General features: G+C 39.2%; 1 protein-coding gene across 2 annotated transcripts; it reads left to right on the forward strand.

Annotated features, from left to right (window-relative positions):
* Positions 1 to 1,215: 1,215 nt before the first annotated feature.
* On the forward strand, positions 1,216 to 13,861 carry fhl1a (four and a half LIM domains 1a). Of its 2 annotated transcripts, XM_078953977.1 has the most exons (7): positions 1,342 to 1,394; positions 3,031 to 6,651; positions 8,670 to 8,851; positions 11,294 to 11,471; positions 11,736 to 11,905; positions 12,031 to 12,217; positions 13,298 to 13,861. In XM_078953977.1, the coding sequence occupies exons 2-7, from the start codon at positions 6,630 to 6,632 to the stop codon at positions 13,450 to 13,452; spliced, it is 894 nt and encodes a 297-aa protein (XP_078810103.1). In that variant the 5' UTR covers positions 1,342 to 1,394; positions 3,031 to 6,629; the 3' UTR covers positions 13,453 to 13,861. The 2 variants fall into 2 exon arrangements, with proteins under 2 accessions (XP_004073155.1, XP_078810103.1); XM_004073107.5 differs by lacking the exon at positions 3,031 to 6,651 and having other exon boundaries at positions 1,216 to 1,394.
* The last annotated feature ends 3,856 nt before the right edge of the window (positions 13,862 to 17,717 follow it).

Genomic DNA, 17,717 nt, shown 5'->3' on the forward strand with positions numbered 1-17,717 from the left:
TACAGTAACCATTCCATTCACACGCACACATTCACACACTGATGGCAGCTCCACTGTCAAACACTGGTGCCAAACTGTAACCTCTGGGTCGACATGGGCGTGTAAGATGGGAACCAAACCTGTGAGCTTCGGATCAAAGGTCGACCGCACATGTAAAAGTTTTTTTATTCATTTTTTTAAATAGAAAAACTATTTGGGAAGCATAATTCTTTATTTTGAAGGCTCACATTATTGTGAATTAGCTTTTACAATTTACTCCATTTGTAGAAAAAGTGTGGCAAAGGAAGGATGCTTACCATTTTTATTAGTGTTTATAGCATCCACCAAAATGTTTTGTTTTTTTATTTAATTTAATTAATTGATTAAAATACAAATGACCAGAGTACTGTGGAATCCATAAAACACTTGCTGTCATGTATGAAACGTAGGTGGTGCGAGTGTGAAATCCAGACACAGTCTGAACCAACAGCCTTCAATGCTCTTGTGAGTGAATTGTGCCAAATATCAGGTAACATGCTCCTAATAAGGACACAACTCCCTCAAGTGCTGAAGAATGTCAGCACACAAATTACAGATGACGGGAGGAAATGGCCTTTCTGAAAGTTAGCTCCAAGTTTTCTTCTCTAATTGCAAATTCCTCTGATTTTCCTTTCTTTTTTTCAAAAAAATTTTTTTTGCAGAGTTGAATTCTGCCCTGAACGAATGTGAAGTTTTAGTTTGAGGCTGACTGAGGCTTCATAACGCTGTTTGGTGATTATCCTATGTTTGAAGGAAACAGACCCATTTAATTGACAGTTAATGTTTTACTACCGCTGACATGTATTAACAGACTTTGAGGACAGAAGAGGTGGTGTAAAAGCTGGTCCCCATTTTTAGAACCAGAAACAAATCTAGAGCATTTTCTTTATAAACCTGTAATTGTTTTTGAATTTGTTGGTTTAACCTGCAGGGTCAAACTAATTAAACAGTTATTCTTTACCTAAAAAGGAAATTAGTAAGGCGAGAACTGAAGAGAGACAAAAAAAAAGTCCAGCAACTTCCTTCATCTTTTCTAAACAGTAGAAAGGTCATGTCCATACATCAGATCTGCACAAATCTTTGGTTTCAACGCTCATTGGTGCTTGAAAATTTGCAATATTTTCCACACAAGTTCAGAACCAATGAGAACTTTCAAAGAGACGACTCCAAATTCCTGGTTGAGGTCATTGTTTATGAGAAGTGAAAGAGGTTTCGCCCATGTCCTGCATGCTTTCCCAATTTTTTTTTTCTTCCTCCTTCTCTCTGTCTCCTCCTGTCTTAAAGCTGCACTGCCGGATCACATTTGCAGCTCTCAGTCAGAGCCAGCACACGCTCACAGAGACGGACGCTCATCTGATCATCTGTGCACTTCAGAGGTGAGTCCAGAAACAGCCCTGCTGCATGCATCAAACAAAAGAGTGAGGAGGATACAATTCTTTGTCGTGCAAGATAATTATACAAGCTAATTTTGCTAAAAACCAAAACATTTCTGTACAGTTAAGATAAAAATAACTTTAGTGCTTTATTTTCTTAATACATTTATTTGGGCAGAAGTTTAACCTTTAAATGCCAGCCAACATCTATACATTCCGTTTTCCATGGATGTATGTGTTTTGATGCAGTCAGTGTCTTTTTAACTTTAAGTGGTTATTCAGAACATTGTCTAGCTTCATGACATAAAGCAAGACTGGAAGAGAAAAGAAGAGTTCCAATATTTCAGGATTTTTTTGGTGTTTTTTTGTTTGGCATTGGAGGCTGTTTTTGTGTCCCTTGAGTAGATTTGCGTGGCTGACTGTGATAGATTAATTTGTAAACATGTGTATGATCAGTTTTGGAGTTAAATGAATTGTGCCATAACTTCGTGGTCCATCTTTTCATGCATGGATATGTGTTGGTCTGGAGGAGGAAGGGCAGAGCCCGACTGTGTCATGCTTGGCTCCAAACTGCAAAAACATACATGTTCTCCCGTGGTGTTTGAGCAGCTGCCAAACCATGATGTCATTGAAGAGACCTGCAGACCACGCTTTATTTTCTGGGGCTATTTGTGCTTCTGTGAGTTGACTTCATTCTTCGAAAGTCATCAAACTTTGGTGCTTAGTTGTGTAACTAATAAACTTTCAGCAATTAATTCAAAGGGCTTCCTGCAGCACTATATAAACCACTTTAAAAAGACTTAATCATGCTGCTTTAAGGTTCTCTTATCTTAAATATGTATACCTTTATGCCACAATAAATGCTTTGTTGGTTTAAAAAGCTTGTGTGTATAGTGAACTAAAACAAGTTTTTTTGTGGCTCTGCTTTTTATCGCGCCATCCTGGTTGATGATTAAATATGACTAGATAGGACGTCTGTGCTAGCTGGCTTTTCACTGAAAGACACTAAGACAGGGTTCATAAATCATTCTGCCTCAAGGGAACTGTTTCTACTTTGTGAACTTTGGAAGTTTATTTTATTTTAAGGAAATTACTTCTAAAATGTAGGATAACAGCCATATTTGGAGTAGCTTTTTTTTTTTTTGCTTTTGTTCTAACAACCCCGTACTTTCATGAACCATACATTTATGCTTACAATTCTTGTTAAAACACAATCTGATCTGCACCCGTCCCAGTCAAAATGCCCATGTGAGTTAAGAACCAGCTTGGTTACAGCTTCTTGATGAGTTTTGTTCGCAAAACTCCCCAATGGAGCACAAACAAAGAAAACGTTAGCAGATACATTTGTTATTTGGGTAAAATAAACTGCATCCACTGCTGCTTAGCTAACTCCAATCCTCTTTTGATCTATTATAAATGCGTTCCCATTGATCCTTTAATTATGATTAATTATTAATCATGATGCGGTATGCTGTTTTTAGGCAAAATTTCAAAAACCTGTGTTGTTCTCTAGGACATAATTTCTGCAGCGTGTCAGTAGATCAACAGAAATTGTTATGGGTGGGATTGTTGGCATTGAATAATCCTGCCCCCACTTCTTATCATCCATTTATTTACACTCTCTCCCTTTACCTTACAGCCCCTCACAACCCCAAACTAATATTACCGGTGCAACAAAAATGGTGAGCAATACGGTAGCTATCCAGCTGTAGGTTTGATCCAGATACCAGCTCCGATGAGGAAAACAACCATGTATATGGATCTAGTCGTCTACAGGTGGATGCATCAGAATGGAGCGGAGCAAGGAGCTGGTTACCCACTGACTGTAGCACCTACTGCATCTTCAAACTTTTGCCAACAGCATTTTTTCATCTGCTCCTGATTCACAACTATTTGAATAATGAAATGCCCAGTAAGGCAATTTTAATCTTAATTTTCTTCATATGTGTCCTCCCTCATCAGAAAAATGCTACAGAAACATGTTAAAAACACCAAAACACACGATTCTCATTGGAGAGGGTCTTTAAAAACCTTTACGAAAGCAACTACTGCAGCTACAACTCTGATGAAACCAAGAAGTTGTGTTGTTAATTCTTCCAAGGAGCTAAAAATGCTCTCTGGTGAATTTTATCGGTTTCCAAGACAATAACTCAGTTGTGTGCTGCTCTACTACACTCCTGTGGACCCACTAGGCTTACCACAGTGTGAGATTTCCTGCTATCGAGGACTCACTACACCCTTTCACAAAACCTCCCAAAATAGGTCAATACAGAGAATTTAAAGAAGCAACAGGTGCAAAGACACACTTACATTCACTTCAGACTTAGATTTTGAGCTTTTGTATTCCAACTGCAAACCAGTGAAGAAAAATATTTGTTAAGACTTAAGTCCTAGAAATGTGTACGATTCACTACCTTTTAAATAAAAATGTCTGCACAAATCTTTTTATCAAACTGTAATTCGTCATGATGCATTTATCAAGTCTATTTTTCTATTCTGTAATCTGTGGTGTCACCAACAGCACCAAGACAGCTGCCGTATTTGGCAGTAAATCCCGTCTGGGACGTGTTTTTGCAAAGAAAAGTCTAACCCCTTTGCATGTTATTGACGGGAATGAAGCAGAGAGGGAAACAGGGTGTGGCCCATGCACAGCTGAAGTTGATGGATTGAATGCAGCAGTGCTCTGAACTTGAGACCTAAATAGGTAAAGCTGCTTGTTTGTACTCTCCAGCCAAAGAAAAACTGAGCTTTTTGTTTTTAGATTTTACAGTTTTCTTTTTTATTTGCCTTTAAAGAAATATTTCTGATGAAGCAGTTATGCTCTGACTGGTTAATGAGGACATAACTGTGCACTCAAGTGCCACCCTTTGTCCCGCTGAGGACAGGATAAAGTGAAACAACATCTGCTGCCCTTTGCTGCCATTTGAGTGTATGATTAAAAGACCAGCATGGCTTTTTATACGGAGAAGAAACTCACATCCTTCATCTTTGAAGCTCAGTTCTCCTCACAAGCAGAAAAACTAACTGTCTGAGTCGGAGACTTGAGTCAGTTTGGAACTGTGGGAGTTGACGTGCACAACAACCTTTATGAAGGCCTCCATCTACATTGTGTGAATTGCACCACTCATTTAGGAGTGCCTCTGCATGATTTCTCCCTTCTAGCGTTTGTCAACACCAAAGCAACCTGGCTGTGTCTGGCCTTTTTAGCCAGATCCTGACCTTATGTCCAAACTGTGGCGCAGCTTTGTGTGTGTGGGTGTGCTTGATGAGTCATTGTTGCCTCACAGAGATACCATGGCTTCAGCCTTTCTGCCCACTAACCAGATTTGCAGGAGAGACACAGGCTAAAAGGTTATGTCGACAAAACAAGACTGCTGTCTGATGGATGAGGCCTTTTGTTGCTAGGTATTAATGATGTTTATTCTCATCATCCTCAGTTATCTGATCTCATGTTGTCACATAGTAATAAATTTAAAAAAAATTAAATTCGGAGATACAATTATTTTCTTTTTGTGCTTCTAATTCTATGCAGTTCTTGATATTACTTATTGAAATTAGCATTAATCTTCTGCTGTGCATGTGAATATTGTATTGTGTATCAGGACTTCTGTCCCACTTGAGTTACATATTTGCTATAAGAATTTCTATAGAAGCATTGTGTTTTTTCTTTTTATATATTTGTACATAAATTAAAAGATCTGATTTGTTTTCTGTGTTTTTGCTTGGTCTTTTAGCACCTTTATATTTGCATTGTTAATGTAAATTAAAAATGTTTTTATTTTACGTAAAAAAAAATTAAAAAAAATTCCTATAATGCCCTTCATGTTTACTTTTTTATGGATAATTGTAAAGTTGATATTATACATTTACTTTTTTTATTTTCAATTTAAAAAGTAAAATTTTTTATGCAAAACACTTGTAGCAAATGTTTTATACTTATGTGTATCCAATTTGACAGGAAGTAAGGTCATTTCATATCTTTTAGATTTTACTGTAGCGTTGCTGAATTGTGGGGTACATCTTGATGATTCAGGGAAAAGTTAAGGGCAAAAGATCTGCGTGATTCTGAAAAAGCTTAAGCCTTTCTATCATCAGTTTCCAAGATCCGTCAATGTCTTACTAAAAAAAAGACAAACAGATGCATGATGGGAGAGATTTTAAAACTTTGAACAGAATAGAAAAAGGGTTTCTGCATTAAAATGAAACTATGCGGACCGTGAAAGGAAATGTAACAATGCAAATAGTGAGTGGAAGTCTGGGAAATTTTTCTAATGCAGCAAAGCAGATCATCTCCTCAGGAGGCTTTTGTTGGCTCAGAGAAGTGGCGCCACACTGCACATTAATTAGTCTGTGTGGGTTTTCATTCGTTTAGTGACCGATGATTAAAAGAGAGCAAATGTAATGTTGTGTTCTGTAATAATGGACCTGATCAAACATGTTTTATCACATCCAGATGCCCTTTTATAAACCCAGCCTGACCACACAAACATTACTTTATTATTTTTTTCTCATTTACTTGCAGGGGTCTATTGCTCAAATGACCACATGGCAGCAATTTTTGTCTTCATTGTTTATGTCCTCAACCTTGAATTTGGACCGTCAAAACCAAACTAAAAATATTTTTTATGATGATCCACACACATTATGGCTTCAACAATTTTCTAAGGGTGGAATTCGTTTTTAAGTTAGAAATGTGTTGAATATTTTGTGGCGCAGCTCTGACTGACTCTTTTAACTTCTACTTGTTGCAGATGTAGGTGAGTCTTTGCAAATTCAGCCTTTTAAAATTTGAAGGAAAATAATTAAATATTAGTAAAATTGGAATGGTCACACTAAAGAGTCATTTAAAGACCTAAAGATACTTCAGCTTGTGAACATGCCCCGAAGGGTTCATCAAAGCCCCTCACATTGATGCACTGGCAGCATTTGATGTCCTGTCCTACAGACTATTTCCTCCTGCTTTAACCACTGATGTTACCTCAGTGGAATCCAATCTGTATCACCTAATCTTTCCCCCTGAATCACCCTCTCCCTTTACCCAATCACTTCTCTAATGCATGTCCTAAAAAGGATTGGAAGGGTTCAGGGTGGATTTGGGCGTGGGGTCAGGGTTTGTTTGGGTCACAGAGGGGTATAAACAGGCCTTGATGATGTGGTCTCTGACTTGTCTTGGATGCTGCGGTCCCTGATCGAACACCTCTTTTTCTCCTTCATTTTTTGACTCACTCGGAATCAAACATGACCTTCTACAGGCACTCAGGTAAAATTATTTCAAACAATAACAATTTCCAGCAGCCCTTTAGGTGGATTTGTTGAACTAACAAGCTTCCAAAAAGCATTTTCAGGAAGTGATTTTAAAAGGGAATAAGATGCATTTTAAGGTCTCCCTTTGTTGGTAGAAGAAAAAAAATAAAGGTTCTTTAAGTTTTTCATTATAATAATTTATTATTGTTGTGTTATTTTTACTACAATTGGCTTATCCACCCAATCTACAATTTAGTGGGCTTATAGAAGTACTGCTTCATTTTCAATATTCTTTTGTGAGGTTTCCACCTTCATGAAACAGACCACAGTTTTTCACTAGCTTTTTTTTAATCACAATTTCTTTGTTGATTGTTTCTGCCGTTGTGTTTATCTTAGTGTGTCTGTTAGTGTACCTACCTGCACTGAGTAAAGTTCTGTGGTAAGAAACAACTATGGTATGTTTGTGACCATGACGGTATTCCAAGAATTAAAGATTATTTTAAAAACTCAAAGGAGTTTGCAAATGCAAACAACAAAGGAAATATAGGAACTAATACTAAGGAAAAATTCTTTCAATAAGATTTGTGTTTTTCATTGAAATTATAATGAAAATGCCTCTTCATAACTTTTTTATTTGTTTTTTTCTATGCATTTCAATGTTTAACACGATTTTATATATATATATATATATATATATATATATATATATATATATATATATATATATATATATACACACACACACATATATGGCTTCAATAGTTATCTAAGGGTGGAATTCATATATACATATATATCAAACATGAAAAAGACCCTCACCTATCTCTCTTGGTCATACTTTTGCTTTTCATTGCAGCTTTTAAAAATGTTTAAAAGATGTTTTATTGCACATGATCACAAAAATATGTTGATAAGGAGCCAATCTTTTGTTTGTTATCCACTTTTAACACTTAGAAACAAGTCCCACTGTGACCTTCCATACTTCAGAGGACATATCCCTGCAGAAACCACAGTTGTGGTTTAACAGCAGGCAGCTGCTTCACTGGGAGCAAGATTAAAGTTCTGGACCTTTGTCAGGAGGGGGGCACAATGGTTCCATAGTCCCGGCAGTCCTCTGCATGCCTCTACATTTATCCCCCATTTAGGGGTGGTTTCTTTAAATAGAATTCACATTTGAAATAGTTCTCTGGGTCAACTGGGCTCCAAAACAAAGCTGTGTGATGTGCAAAACAGGGTTGGACTGGGTGGGTTCTGCATGTGGTCTCGATCCTCTCTTTATCCTCGGTGCACAGCTGCGCATTACTTCCTCACTCCAAACACTGTCCCATTTATCAATCCACACACAGGGACATACAGAACACTTAGGGAGGCTCACTTTGTTCGCATGCCTGTTTACCACATCACACTAAAATAGCTGTAGTCCTGTTTCAAAAACATTTGTGCTGCTCCTATGGTAACTAGGATGTCATCCTTTCTATTGTCTCCATATTTACTAATGGATTGAAATTATGTTTGTGTCGTTCTTATAGTGTGCCGTTTCAGAACCTGACCTGAATATAAATGTATTACAAATATACATATGTATTTCTAATTACAGCTAATATTTGTTTAAAAGATCTATAAAAAAAATGCCAATACACTGGAGGTTAAAAGGTGTGAGCTCAGCTTTCCTGAGCCGGATAAAGGTCTGCAGGTCAGAGTGGACATCTGCGGGCTGCTGCTCCATCTCACTCACACCTCTCTCATCAGTTTGGTATGCTGTTGCTAGAGCCACATAGTGTCTCTTAAAAAGACTATGGAAAAACATGCTCTGCAATATTGACCCTATAGTTTTGATACCTTGGCTGAAATAATAACATTTGGATAAAACATCCTTTTTCATTGTTTTCAATTTTCAAGGTGCAGACTTTGACATTCCAGTCTCAGTCACCTACATGCTCCTCTCAGGACTGTCAGAAAAGGCAACAGTGCCCTCATCTGATGCCTTGAAGGAACAGCAGAGAAGATGAATGACCTCTCTCGGTTTTTCCGCAGGTCCCAGGAGTTACGTCACCTCCACCATGACTGATCGCTTTGACTGTTACTATTGCCGTGACAACCTGCACGGGAAGAAGTACGTGAAGAAGGATGAGAAGCACGTTTGCACCAAATGCTTTGATAAGCTCTGTGCCAACACCTGTGCAGAGTGCAAGCGCCCCATTGGTGCCGACGCCAAGGTGAGAGCCCAGAGTTTCCTTTTATATTCATGTTTTGGTGGAGGAAAAAGTGGATCAACAACCAAGGTGTCTGAAGCATCAACATTTCCAAAATACCTGTGGTTGCACATTTAAGTCTCTTACAAATTGAAAGTTTTGGAATCCTGATTGGATTTGAAGTATAAAACAAAAATTAAAGGTTTTCTGATAGAAAAAGTACCTTTTTAAAAAATGATCCTGCACCACCGGGATTTCTATGCCTATAATAAATTATTGGGAACACTTGAGATATGGTTCCCGGTTGTTTTTTGGGGGGAACGAGGGTCCCCCTCAATGTAAAGGAGCTGAGCTCTCTCCGATGACCAAGCTCCTCACCCTTTCTCTAAGGGAGCATCCAACCAATGTGCGGAGGAAACTAATTTCAGCCACTTTTATCTGGAACCTCATTCTTTCGGTCATGACCCAGAGCTCATGATCATGGGTGAGAATTGAAACAAAGATCGACAGGTAAATTGTGACTCAACTCCTTCTTCACCACAACAAACCGACACAACAACCGCATGACAGCGGATGCCCACCAATCTGCTTGTGCTTCTCACACTCTGATCTTCCCTCACTTGTAAACAAACCCCAAGATATTTAAACTCCCTCACCTAGCAGGTTCATAGGTACACTGGGTGATAGGGTGTGTTAAGTGAAACAAATCAGCCAGGTAATGTTATATGACTACATTACCCAGAATGTCTAGAGGGGCCAAGAGACCAGTGATTAGACTGATGGGTTGAAGGAAAGTTTTCATCAAACTTTGTTTTTATCTGCAACAACAGGCCTTTGCAGTGTAGGTCTAATTTAATTCAACTCATTCACTATAACTCAACATTTTTCATTTGTTACTCGTAAAATACAAAACAATGCACTCAACTTTTCACATAATTTTGTTGAAGCACAGTATGTATTACTCAACTCATTTAGGGCCCTGATAGCCCTAATGCTCCAACAATCCATTGAGTGATGCTGTTTCATAGTTTATCAAAGCCTGGCTAAAATATTTGACAGATTTTTGAGCCACACATCAGTTTGAGGTCAATGAGCACAACCAGAATTCTTATATAAAATGGACTAAATGAATAAATGGAATAAATAAATAAAGGATTTTAATAGTCTAAAAATGTTACTTCTTTTCTCTGGTCAAGAACCACATCCTCAGACTTGTCGATGCTGACCCTCTTCCCAGTCACTTCAAAGTGGGCCTAACTGCTCCAACACATGCTAGAATTCCTTCTCAGAAGGAGCTTACAGGACAATATCATCTCCTAAAGCAGAGGAAAGAAAATTACGGCCCCTGGCTGTGCCTTCATGAAAATTTTGAACATAACCAGTGACAAAGCGTAGGCCTGCTGGAGTCCAACACGCACCAGGAACAGGTCCGTCTTATTGCCGGCTATGCAAACTGTGCTCCTGCTCTGGTTGTGCAGGGATTGGATAGTATTGTGGCCCCAAAACACAATTCCAAAAAAAAAATAAACAAAATAAAAGGAAAATTTTTCCGAAAAGAAAATTAATAAACCAGAAATCAAAATTAAATCCTAAAAAATGAAACGCAATAAGAAAATAATCGTCCATTCAGTAATGTCCCTGTAATACCTTTTCCGGTTTTGTTTCATTTTTTAACATTTCATTTTGATTTGACATATTCAAACCGTGTAGTTACTGGCTCATAAGGGGGTTTTGAACCGCTCTTAGTCTCACTCGTCACCAAGGTGCTGTCTGCCATAGGAGAACCCATCATGGCCGTCAGTCACAGACAGCTTAGCTCTCCAGGTCACTCCAGCCCTCAAACCCTTCCACCATGATAACGTGGTGGTTCACCGAGGGGATCAATATTATTATTGTTATTTTCCCTTTTCTGTGTGTTATTCCTTTTCATAGTTTCTTTTAAAATTGGTTCATTTTTATGATTTGGTCTTTGAGCTTGGAGATGACCGAGTCCTGATGGACAAGATTCTTCTTTAAATTGTAGTTTTCCTGATAGAAACTGGCCCGTGGCAGCGCATGTTGATTATACTCAGCTGGACAGGGATTGGGATATCTGTAATGCTGAGTATAATGTTGGCAAGCGCCGTGGGGATTTCCAACCTTGTAGTGGTTCTGCCTAAAGTTCTGGCTGCAGTTCTTTTTTTTTTTCCTCTGTCAAAACAATTTCATCATCATATTAACTCGTGAAAATGTTATTTATTTAGCTGTAATCATAGAAAGAAATAAAACACAAATATGAATGCTTATATCTGACATAATTGTAAAATAATTTTACAATCTTGCGGTTGATGTGGTTCTTGGAAAAGACCATTTAAAAGGAGGAGCTCAGGGTCTGCAAGGTTCACAAATTAAAATGTCTTACAAAAAACACAACAAAACTTCTAAGAGCATCTGCACTTACCCTGTACCTCTTCTTTTTTTTGCCAGGAGTTGCACCATAAGAACCGCTACTGGCATGAGGACTGCTTCCGCTGTGCTAAGTGCTATAAGCCGCTGGCCAGTGAGCCCTTCAGCGCTCGTGATGACGGCAAGATAATGTGTGGCAAATGTAGCTCGAGGGAGGATGGGAACCGCTGTCAGGGCTGCTACAAGGTGGTGATGCCAGGTGAGCTGGATGTTAGGACTTTAAAAGATCTGTGTTTCTTTGGACTGAACTTTGAATTGTGTGGCTCTTCTTAAGCAAACTTTTCCAGTCATGAACTTAAAGGATCACAAACTGTGAACAGGGTTGATTAGAAGGATTTTTAACCAGTACATTAGAAGGATTTTTAACCAGTACATTAGAAGGATTTTTAACCAGTACATCTCAACATTATTTGAGCTGAAAAGGAATTTTTATTGATTTTACTGCATTGTTGTTTTCTTTCAGGCTCCCAGAATGTGGAGTACAAGAACAAGTTGTGGCACGAGGAATGCTTCACCTGCTTTGAATGCAAGCAGCCGATCCGCACTCAGAGCTTTCTAGCCAAAGGAGACGACATCTTCTGTGTTCCCTGCCATGACAAGAAGTTTGCAAAGAAATGCTTTCACTGCAAGCAGGTAAAGATGCTGAGCGTATCACTGTGCAAGTTCTTTTATATAATTTGCTGTTAAAGAAAGAAAATAGGGCCCCCACCAAGACTTTAGCAGATATAATCAATGCATCTTCATGGTCCTTTGTTAAGGCAATCACTTCTGGTGGGATCAGCTACCAGGACCAGCCATGGCACTCCGAGTGTTTTGTGTGCCAGACCTGCCGTAAACCTCTGGCAGGAAGTCGCTTCACTTCCCATGAGAATCACGTTTACTGTGTGGATTGCTATAAAACTGACGTGGCCAAGAAGTGCCACGGCTGCAAGAACCCAATCACAGGTCAGTCCAATTTCACCTAAATTAACTCAGCCTTTACCTTGTTTCAAATGTTTATAGGAGGCAGGAAAAGAAACTAGAAAAGGGATGAACCATGAATGGAGGATATCGTTTTTAATGTCTGTTTCAAAAATAAACAACAACAATGGCTTCCCCATAAACTCATCTGCATTTTTTGCAGCCTTAAATCTTCTTTCACCAAAGGAGCACAAGACTAAAAAGTTGCAAGACTCTTTCAAATGGTTTTGCTTATGATTCTCAAGCTGTAGAACCTATATTTTATTTACTTTGTAAAGATGGAGATTTGTTTCAAAGGTAATAAATGTTACCAAAGCAGTTTGTGAAATAGTTTCAATAGAAAGAATTCTAACTTTATTCCAAACATTGAAATATGTGATACCACAGTAATGATTTAAAAAATGTCAGAAATTCACTTTTAGTCTTTGAATTTAGTTCAAATCAAGCAACATAAAACCGGCTTTTAATTGGTTACAAGAGTTCTTGGATAATCCCGGGCCTAACTGTAATATGAGAAATGGGCGGAGACAGTGTGACATCATCCATAGAAAATAGTTTCCTTCTGGCTCCAACATTTTCAAGTTAATTTGGTTGTCATTTTATCCCAATACGGACGATCTCAGAAAGCAATGATTGGTCCAAGTCAGTCTGAGTTGACGTGTCTATGGCAACCACTCTCATCAATCAGGAACTTCTTGGGAGTCCACACCCCTATGACTTGAAAGCAGGCTCCGGAGAATCTGTCAAATGTTTTGAACATTGTGGCACTATAAACTTTCATTGAAGAGTCTGATCGGTCAGTTTATAACTTAAATAGTTACAGAAAAAATCTCATGATAAATGTAGGATTATCAAGAACATGTTAAAAAATGTAGCAGAGCAAGAACTGTGTTTTTGACAAATAGAATGTCCTAGCTGTCTATTTCTTTATAGAAGTCTATGGGACTTCTATAAGGGGGGAGGGGTCATTCTATCCAGCTCTTTTATACAGTCAATGGCCTAAAATCACAGCAAACCCAGCAGGTGCAACTGACCACACTGATCAAACAGAAACTGTCTCTGCAGGGTTTGGTCATGGCACCAACGTGGTGAACTACGAGCAGTACTCCTGGCACGAGTACTGCTTCAACTGTAAGAAGTGCTCCCTGTCGCTGGCCAACAAGCGCTTCGTCTTCAACCAAGACCACATCTACTGCTCCGACTGCGCCAAGAAGCTGTGAACTCCACGAGCGAGCATGGGTGTTCACGGTGGAGTTACAACCAAAGTGACCCTTTTTGCAGATCAATAAAGGAAAGAAAAAAAGCTAAATTAGAACAGAAGTGGAGAGTTTTGGTCAAACTTCTCCACTGGTAAAGTCCACCGATGCAGTAGCTTTCCCCTTTGACAGTAGAGCAGGATGATCTTTTTAGGAATCAGAGCAGTTAAATCTTTTCTGTGCTGTGCAGTTTTGTGGTCTGAGCTTCAGTGCATTCATAATTTCTTTCTCGTTGTTACTTCTTTTGTTCTTCAAAGCCGGCTGCTGCTTTTTCATAAGATCTTTTATGAGTAATCGGTTTCATCTTTGAATGTCTGAACTGCTTTAACATTGATGCTGAAAAATAAATCACTCGTTTGACAAAAACACAGAATTCTTCAGAGTAATGGACATAAAAGCATCTTCATTTTCAACACTTTATTGTTTAACAGTCTGGATCATCTCTTCAGATATATTTACTGTACAATTGTCATTGTGACATGGGGTTATCACCAAATCTTTCAAAGGAATATTCATATTCACAGAGTTCCTGCTGGAGCAGACTGATTGTCAAGGTCGAGGTAAGGGCATGCTTTATAGACGACACATTACTAAACCTTTGTCTAAGGCACTGTTCTATCCTGTTGTGACTAAAAAGAGTCGTCAGCTGAATTTAGTCCCCAAAAAACGCAGCAGGACCTAAAGTGTGTTTAAGCAGCAGCTACAGAAACCTGCTAACAGGAACTCATGAGCAGAAAGAAAACGAGGAGGAACATGAGAACGTGCAAGTGTAGGGTTACGACAGAGAACATGAAGTCTCAGCCACAGATGAACGACCTTCTGCATGAAATATTAGAACTCTGCTAAAGTCTTTACATTAGCTGCTCCTTGGTAACAATCAGTGACAGCGCAGCCGTGTGTTTCCAGGAGGAATAACGTATGGATGATAAAAGCTTAAAAGCTCAGAAACCTTTGATTATGGGCTCAGTCAAAGCTAAGATGATGAAGGCCCAGAGTCTTCATGTACAAGAGTTTTAGGTATTTAGCCAACAGAGAACAAGGCAAAAGTCAAGGTCCCAGAAAACTCACACTTGTGCTTTTCAACAAAAGAAATTTGAACAATTTATAGTTTATATAAAACAAAACTCAAGGAAGAATAAAAAACACCAAGCGTCTTTTAATCCAAGTGACCTCCTTGTCCTACAGTAGAACAGATGAAACCTGAGCAGACATTCCACCTGTAACATTCATCCCCACATCCTGGTTGCTGACATGAAACAAGCTAGGAGCCACAACCAGAGCTTTTCCAGACGCATCACCATCGACCTCAGCAGCTTCACGCAGAGCCAACAACAAATGTCCATACAAGCACAGGGGTGAACCACTCACTCCACACTCCTCATTTGAGGACATTGTTGTACCATACAAGACTATGTCACCTTTTCAACAAATATATGCTACTTTGGCTGGTAAAAAAACAATTTATTTAGATGTAGATTTCCTGCTTTCAAAAGAATATGATACATGTGAGATCAAATTTTCCTTTGGTTAGGAAACAAAAAAAAAGGTTCTTCTCCAATCATTGTCTTTCAATTTAGGGGGGGGAAACGGTTTATCTGATAACAGGCAGGGTTACAGGACTGAGAATTGCTGGACCACACCAATGGATGATATTTGAATACCCAGCCTTATGTCACGGAAGCCACACCTAATAAATACTGCATGAGAGAGAGGTGGTGCAGTTGGTATGTCTGGTTTATAGAATCTGGTAAAAGTATGGGGTGATGTCCAACTGACAGCCTCACATGTGTCATCCACTAAAATTCTGTGAAAGAGCACCCAAGAAGAGGCCATCTCACGCATGGAATGACTCCATAGGGGTTCCAATCCCCTGTCATTATAAGCTACGATAATAGCTTCCACAATCCAAAGGGACAATCTTGGTTTTGTGAGAGGTTTTCCCTTGTGCGGTGAAGCCCACAACACAAAAAAACTGCCCTGACTTATGTGAGTCAGCTGTTGTTTCCGCATAAATGCACAGGGCTCGGACAGGGCAGAGTGCATGAAGGTGCTCATGCTCAGAAGAGGCAAAAGGCGGCCGATAAAAGGCTGACAGTTCGAGAGGACGACTCGAAACAGATGGGTTGAAATCCTTGGGTCCAAAGGCGGGATTACGGTTCCATAAAACTCTAAGATCCCCCCTGCAAAACTGCAGACATGACAGGTTAAATGACAACGTGTGAATATCACTCACACGTTTTGCAGAAACCAGTGCCGTCAGCAAAACAGTCTTTCAGGAGAGCGCCTTAAGATCGACCTGCTGCAGAGGCCTAAAAAGTAAACATGTCAACGTTTCAAGCACCAAACGTCAATCCCAGGGAGCAACCAGGTTCTTTGACTCCGGCTGAAACAGATGCACTCCCTTCATAAATTATCCCACAAGTGGGGGCCGCCATTCTTTCCAAAACCAAAATGGCAAGCTGAGATAGCGGCCAAGTACACCATGGTGGTGGAGAAAGCTAGACCTTTGTCAGCAGGTTAATTGTGTCCACAATGTTTTATAAGAGACCAATGGCAGTCATATTTAACCTGTCACAGGCCAGGCCCATAGCGCCGTATGACCTGAATGAGGATGGACATTAGATCTGCCCCGTGGTTCATTAAACCTAGAACATGGATGGATCTCAGTGACAGCAGAGAAGAGTTGCTCGAAACTATCGGTCTGAGGCAGACGCCGTGAGCGTAGCCCCCCTGCTTATTGATATTTACCACCACGGTGGTATTGTCGGTTCTAACATGCTCCCCTCTCAAAAGGGGCAGAAAGTGGTTCAGTGCCAGCAACATAGCAGCTCCAGGCAGTTTATATGGACTGACTGCATGGGTTAGCTTCATGAGCCATTTACCGCCATGCCTTTGTGTTTGGCTCCCCAGCCTATCAACAAGGCATCCATGGTAACAATGTGCCGTGATTGAATGGTTCTCCTTCTGAGACAGACTTGATAGGTTCAGCCATCTCGCTGTCTCCCAACTAGCAACCTGGACTGCATATCTGTGAAGGTTCAGGCAGAGGACCATCACCAGGCAAAGTTTGTCCCACAGTTCTGAAGCCGAAGAGGGTGACATCTGCTCCTGAATTTCCGCTTGGTTTTCAGGGCTTTTACAGATGTATCTACCGCCTTTTTTCAGTTAACTGAGGCTGACTGAGACTGACTGTTTTTGAAGGCAAGGCAGGGCTTGGGACAGTCATGCAGGGCTTCTTCATTGGGTGCAGGTGAGACGCCAGCAGAGAATGAGAATTTTTCAGTTAAAATTATATTGAGGACTAGTTTTTTTCTCTTTTGTTCTTCACAGATATGTATTTTAATAGCTTTACAAGTATGGACTTTTATTTTGAAATAACACTTTTAAGACTATTTTGAAAAGAACTTTTATTCTAAAAAAATATCAAAATATAGGGAGGAAATGCATATATTTTGATTTCACAAATGTTATTAAAGAATTTAAACATTTTTTTACTTGAACACTTTAAAATAGCTAAAATGTATTTAAAAAATATTTTAAACTTCTTATATTGAAAAGTTTTCTTTAACTTTACCATCAGCTAGGGTTGTAACCAAAGATATCTCACAAAAACAACCCTCTGCATTTATCTGGACTTAGGACCGGAGAATGAAGACACTGGATTGTGCATCCATGTGTTTGCATTATTGTTTTGTTTTTTTTATTGTTTTTTTTTTCTTTTTAGTTGTCTTGTCTTTTTTATTTCCTTTTTTTCTTTAATCTGGGGAAACTGGAGCGCCCAGAGAAAACCCACAGCTGGTTCTTCAAGTCTTTTAGGTTATGTGAGATGAGAAGAATCTTCTCCCTCTGATAAAGAACCTCTTAGTCTTCTGAAGCGCTTTGGCCCTGTCTTTCATTTCTCTTCTTTGGAAGGTGTGAAGGTCATCTTTAACGTAGCAGGAAGCGCCTCAGAAAACTTGATGTGAGGTTTTTTTATTTCTTTAAATTTGTTTCAAATGTTCAAAACTATAATATAATTAATACATATATTTATATTGATACATCTTTATGTATACATATACATATTTATAATGTGCGTTGGTTGACTGTGTGTGTGTGTTGCTGTGTCTCTTTTTGTGCCACCAACACATACACTCCACCATATGTGTGTTGACAGAAGTTTTTTTAAAGTTATACTTTACAAGAACGACCAGGAAAAGAAGTGGACTGTGTGCGTTTTTGTGCCACCA

The sequence above is a fragment of the Oryzias latipes genome, chromosome 10 (assembly GCF_053564925.1).
Source record: "Oryzias latipes strain Hd-rR chromosome 10, Olatipes_Hd-rR_3.1".
Taxonomy (NCBI): Eukaryota; Metazoa; Chordata; class Actinopteri; order Beloniformes; family Adrianichthyidae; genus Oryzias; species Oryzias latipes.